This window comes from Quercus lobata, chromosome 2 (genome assembly GCF_001633185.2).
Source record: "Quercus lobata isolate SW786 chromosome 2, ValleyOak3.0 Primary Assembly, whole genome shotgun sequence".
NCBI lineage: Eukaryota > Viridiplantae > Streptophyta > Magnoliopsida > Fagales > Fagaceae > Quercus > Quercus lobata.
In genome coordinates, this window is record NC_044905.1 from 28319754 (window position 1) to 28326121 (window position 6368).

Here is a 6368-nt window from a genome sequence, read left to right on the forward strand (position 1 = left end):
AACACTATTTATGTATTCCTCTCTCTCGGCGGCATGGTTAACATAAGGCGCCTTAGGCAGCTGTTTACGTCTACGTCACAATTTCCTTAACAATGCAACCCCCACAAGGAGGACAGATGCAACTGAGGCAAGAATTGCGGCTTTGGTTTTTTTCTTCATCTAACAAAATCATAAACAATGTGGTCTATGAGGTATGTAAACAAGCATGCTATTGATTACACAGTAAATAAAAACAGCCACAAACAGAAAACATCCAAACCACATTGATAACGAGTACCAAATCACATTGCATTCTATTTACACTATCACAATACCATCACATTGCATTCTATTTACAATCAATATTTACACTATCACAATACCATCACATTGATAACTGCACATTGATATATCACAATACCATCACATTGCATTCTATTTACATTCACCTATATACCCAAAGCACCTTCAATTAAGGTTTAAACACACACATATTCTACTGCAAGAACATAATAACACCAAGCATGGGTCAAGCTCCAAAATTTCTACACATAAACCAACTAGCCAAATTCTAAAAAAAAATCACAGCAAAAACCAATCATGAATAACCAGTAAAGCTCCAAAATTCTAAAAAAAAAAAAATCAAACCAAAAACCAATCCTGAATAACCTGCAAAAACCAGTCAAGCTCCAAAATTTCATATGCATAACCCATAAATACACAGTTTAATAAAAAATGGATAATTAAAAAAATTAATAAATAAAAAAGTAAATAATTATATAAATAAATATATAAATATTTAAATAAATAAATATATATATATATATAATGCAGAGATCGGATCGGGAGGTGGGTCGGGAGGATGGGTTGGACCGGTGAGGTGAGTGGATCAAAGGTAAGGTGAGTGTGTGGATCGGAGGTGTGTGGGTCGAAGGTGAGGTGAGTGTGTGGATCGGAGGTGTAAAATGGTCAACCAGTTCTGGAAAACTCACCGTGAGTCTGTGTTTGGCTCGGTGATTGGACTGGCTGGACCGGTGATCGACTAGTTGAGCTGGATCGGGTGCGTTGGTTTGGATCGGTGTGAGTTTGAGCTCTCGCTCACCGTGGGTCTGCGGCATTTGGCTCAGTGATCGTCTGGCTGAGCTCGGCGTGACCGACGTGAGGTGGATCGGTGTCGATGGCTAGATCGGAGGGAGTGCTTTCTTTCTTTCTCTCGCTCGTTGGCTGGATCGGCGTTTGGTTGAGCTCTCGTTCTTTCTCTCGCTCTCTCTCTCTTTTGCGCGTGACCCGGAAATGATTTGAAGTGAAAATGAAAGTGTAAAATCATTTCCGGGTCAAAGGAGTAAATTTTGGTTAACAGGAAATAATTTTCCGGGAAATTTCATTTTCCGTTGCTGCCAAACACGCGGGTTTGGGGGAAAATGATTTCTTGAAATCATTTCCCCCCAAAACAAACGCACCCTTAAACACTATGTTTGGAAAAAGGTGAAAGGTTGGGAAAAGAAAAGAAATGAAGGGAAGTTGTATCATTTCTATTGTTTGGATTCCAAGGGAGAAAAAAAAAACAGTGGAAACCAAATCTGCGAGGCCTACTTTTTGCCATCGGCCCAATTTGGGCAGATTTGAAGGGAAAAGAGCAATAAAAAAAATATTAAACATTTTAACTTTTCATGTCAAGGAGTTTACCTTTTTGTTCAAGTTTTTAAATGCATTACTCTCAAATTCATGTGAGTACAGAAGTAAAAAAAATATATCTTTTCTTCTCATTTCTTTTCCTTCCGTAAACCAAACAAAGAAAATCATAGTAATTCTTCTCTCTTTCTTTTCTCCATCTCTTCTTGTTTCCAAACATATATTAGAGAAGTGTTTTCTTTAATTTTCTTTTCCCTCTTGTCATTTCTTTTCCTTTCTTTTCCCTCAGTTGCAGCCAAACAAAGTGTCAAACAAGGAATGTGAGATAAGTCCATGATCAGTCACCTTTCCCGAGAGACAAACCCGAGGCTCTGTAATCAAATCTGTAGCAAAAACCAAAACTTTTATCCCCTATATTCTCATTTCTCATTCCTCATATTGCTCTGCGAATTGGATTACTTGCTTCGTGATGATCCCACTACTGCGCTTTACTTCTTCAACCACTCCTCTCTCACCAATAATACCCACTACTCCCTTCTTACCTTCCCTATCCAAACTCTCTCACAAAAACCATAACCAGGTATTTTTAATTTCAATACTATATCCCTACTCTCACACCCACTTCTTTTTTTTTTTTTTTTTTTTTTTTTAATTAAAGTTTTTTTGTTTTGAAAAATCAGCTGATGAAGAAGAAGATGGGTAAGAAGTTGAGGTCGTGTAGAGCTGAGTTCGCAAACGATGCGCCGTTCGCCGCCGCAATCGGTGCTTGTATGCTCACTTCACTGCTTCTTCCGGTAACCGACGGTGATGGTACGGAGGATAGTGATAACAACGACTCGGCGTTTGGTTTGTCCGATGCCAGGTTCTCGGTTATGGGGATCATAAGCTTTATCCCTTACTTTAATTGGCTGGTAATTCCTAAATTTTTATTTTTATTTTTTTTTATGCTTCCCTGAAAATTGGAAAAATGCTAAAGCTACAATGTGCTTGATCATAATTATAATATTTACTGTTGGTCCCTAAACTTGAACTCATAAGCGGTTTTAGTCCCTGATAAACTTAAAATGATTGCTTTTAGTCCCTTGGAGTGATGACATGTCATTTTTTATTTTGTCCACATTATCTAAGGGACTAAAATCGATCACTTTTTAAACTTCAGGACTAAAATTACTTATGCGCTAAAATTTAGGGAGCAACACTATATTTAAGCCATAATAGATGTTAGATTTTTTATGTATTGGTCAATGCTTATGTGCTAAGTTTATAGTGTTCCTAACATCACTCCCTGAAATTTACTTCAGAAAAGTATTCGATATTCAAGAGCAATGTTTTGACAAAGTGAGATTTGACCCAGACTATTAAATAATTATTTTATTTTATTTTTTTAATGAGATTGAATAATTAGTTAATTACTTGGGTATGGTATCATATTTCCAAAATATTTTTATCTCAGTCACTCCTTACTTTGGGGATATAAATAAAAGGCTAAGAACACTTGAAATAAATAATTGGAATCATTAGTCGGTACCATATCCAGAGATACCATTGAAGAATCCTTTTAAAATGTGTTCCATCTATAATCAAAGAAATTGCATTAGAGTGTGAACATATCACTTGTAACATAAAATAGAAGGACACAGAACTGTAACTCTTTAAATTTTAAGTATGAGTATGGAAATTGGGCCAAATTTTAGGGATGAATTATGTATATTTCATCGTTTTCTAAATATTAAAGTTGTAATTGCTTCTATATTTTGTTAATTTGGCTTTCTTTATTGGTTTGGTTGTTAGAGTTGGGTGTTTGCTTGGCTTGACACTGGGAAGAAGCGTTATGTGGTATATTCACTTGTGTACTTGGCACCATATATAAGGTTTTTTTTTCTAATATCTTTGAACCTTTTCTTGCATACATCTTTTCTTTTCTTTGTGTATGTGTGTGTATTTGGCAAACTCAATTTCAATCTTTGACATGGTTTCTTTTACAATTGTTATTCAGACGAACTTCATTTGTTCAATGTGATGCCTGCAAGTAAATATATAGTTTGATTACTTTCGTGTCATTCATGTAGAACAAAGCCTCATTTGCAGATATGCCAATAGTGGCAGAACAGAAAATACAAATATCAAATTAGTTCGTTCGATGGCATTAGTCTGTGTGTGTGTGTGTATGTGTATTGCTCTCTGTTGAAATGAGTGGAATCCATGTGGATTTTGCTGCTCTTTTTGCCCTTTTAAAAGATTAATTGCTAAGTATGGAGAAATTGTTTGTTGATGGACCAGAAATAACATGTGCTTCATATTCAAAACTGCTGCCGTGAATGTGACAAATAATAATGATGAATGGTTGTTGTGTTTGCATCTTGGTGCGTTGGTCGTCCAGTCTGATGAACTGAACCAATGTAATATTTCTTAAGCTCTATGCTTTGTGGTATTTTTTAACAAACAAATGGTTACAAAACTATACATACTCCTACCTTTCTTACAGAACCATATATAGATCATTTCAAAATGTCAATGGTTCTGGTTCACTCCTTTGTAGAGAATGTCATGATAATTTGGACATGTTTTCGTTATAATTTCTACATTTCTCTTTAGACATCTAAATATTACTAGTAAGTCACTGAGCAATACATAAGCAGTGATATACTTTGGTGGTTTCTACTATAATGCTGTTTTTGTGGAGAACATACATATTACCTTGTGAATATACTTTGGTTGCATCTAATCTAAAAATGTAACTCTGATTTAAGCGCATGACAATAAATACAAGATTTTCTTTTTATCATCTTTATGTATTAGGTCAAATATGTCGCTGTCGCTAGAGGAGAGCTGGCTGCCAATTGCTAGCATTGTATTAGGCATAGTTCACATTCAGGTAAAAAGATTTATCAAATGTTGGTTGCACTGTTGATTTGGGGTTCTTATACACAAATTGTCTCATCCCCTTATTAAGTGGAAAAGGTTTGAACCACATATGTTACATTATTTGTGTTATGTTAGAATATATTAGGATATTCTCATGAATAAGTAGACCATGATTTTGTAGAATTTTGTGGGTTACCATGGTTTTGTAATACCATGGGCTGTTGTGGTTTAAGTTTATTAGACTAAGCCTAATGTATTCCTATAGATAGCATATATTGGGCTCCTTATAATAGACAATTTAATATGATAATGATGTAGCTACTAAGAGTCTTAAGTTATGGGGGTTCAAGTGATAGCCCAGTGGTACTGGCACCCTCTGTGGTGCACAGTGGACATAGGCCATCTGGCCAAACCATGTTAATTATCTTGCTTCTGCTCTCTCTCTCTACATCATTTTATTTTATTCCTTCTATTCTAACAAGTTAAAATAGAACTAAGGCTATATTAACAAGTTAAATATTATCAATTTAATTGTTTTTGTTTAGGTGGTGATTGGGCAGGCTACTAACCTATGCTTTAGTAGATGTCACCACATTGGAAGCTCCTGAATGCTCTAATATCTATGTTTCTGTAATTTGGACTCTTTTACCCTTTTCAGCTGGAAGCAAGCATAAAAAATGGAGATATTCAGGGATTTAATATTTTTAGCAATGCTGTAAACCAGTTTTCGTCAATGACTAGTCAGCAAGATCATTCAAAGGGGCACGAAGGAATTTCTGAGGAGGTGCTGACTAACTGAATCACTTTTTCTAAAGTATTGTGGATAATTTTTCTATTTTGTCTGACATAGGCTTTAACTTCTGATATTAAGGGAAGGAGAGCAGAGAACGTTAATCTGCCACCTGCTGAAGAAGAATCAAGAAATGAGATTCCGAGGTGGGAGGTTCCCAAAAAGCCCTCAGGTGATCAGGAACACTCGAATGAAGATGGCTATGATGATGAGGAGAGAAAACACTAACAAGTCAGCATCCAAGCATTTAGATATAAATTTTGATAACAATATATGGCTTGCAGCCACTTTACTGTTTGAATGAAATATGAATGACATTGATGGCATCTTGAAGTTCTTTGAATTCACATTAACTACAAGATCACAGTGCAGGCTTAGTGCCGGCGAGAGAGACCTTGCCCTTCTGATTCCTTCCATTGGAGAACCTGAATAGGGTTCAAGGGCTTGGTTCATTATTTATTAACTGAATTTATGTAATATTATGCTGCAGCAACATTTTATTGGTTTATTCATTAGAAATATATATTTATAGATATACTTTTTACTAAACTGTTTACAAAATAGTGGCATATATTTGCCTTATTACCGGTGGAAATTGTTCAGGTGACAGACTTTACACCCAACCTCAGGCTGTCGGGTTTTGGGTTTACACTATATGAATATTTTAGGACTAGGGAGCTCCTATGGATTGGGTAGAGCCCCCAGATTCCTGTGTATGGATAGGCTGGGGAGTCAAAGAATGTGATTCCTATTTGACGCCCAGAAGTACTTGCTCACAGAACCCCTACAGATATGTGATAAAATGATGGTAGCAGATGATGGAAAAAGCTTTCCTTAAAAAAGTTGATGTGGAAACCTTGAAGTAGTGGGAGTTCATGGAATGACACTATCAAAAGAATGTTGTCCAACACAGAAATAAGAATTCTGAATCCCCTTTTAGTTTATAAATCCTGAAGTGATTTTGATTTTAGCTTCCAAAACATTCCATTTCCAAACGCTGGAAGTAGATTCCAACTTCCAACAGGGAAGCTAGATTCAAATTTTCTTTGCCACCTGTTTTAAGTCGAAAAAAGCTTGGATGTTTTTGCTTCAACAAAAATGG

At 35.9% G+C, this 6368-nt stretch overlaps 1 protein-coding gene across 1 annotated transcript; it reads left to right on the forward strand.

Moving 5' to 3' along the window:
* The first annotated feature begins 1784 nt into the window (after positions 1 to 1784).
* On the forward strand, positions 1785 to 5815 carry LOC115975198. The gene is made up of 6 exons (XM_031095898.1): positions 1785 to 2191; positions 2292 to 2522; positions 3403 to 3482; positions 4411 to 4486; positions 5135 to 5260; positions 5348 to 5815. The coding sequence occupies exons 1-6, from the start codon at positions 2081 to 2083 to the stop codon at positions 5492 to 5494; spliced, it is 771 nt and encodes a 256-aa protein (XP_030951758.1). The 5' UTR covers positions 1785 to 2080; the 3' UTR covers positions 5495 to 5815.
* Positions 5816 to 6368: the final 553 nt, after the last annotated feature.

Bases quoted from the DNA above. Each gene is read 5' to 3' on its own strand.
- LOC115975198 (XM_031095898.1), top strand. From the start codon at position 2,081: ATGATCCCACTACTGCGCTTTACTTCTTCAACCACTCCTCTCTCACCA. The intron at 2,523-3,402 runs GTAATTCCTAAA...TTTGGTTGTTAG, and splicing joins TCCCTTACTTTAATTGGCTG to AGTTGGGTGTTTGCTTGGCT. The intron at 3,483-4,410 runs GTTTTTTTTTCT...TTTATGTATTAG, and splicing joins TACTTGGCACCATATATAAG to GTCAAATATGTCGCTGTCGC.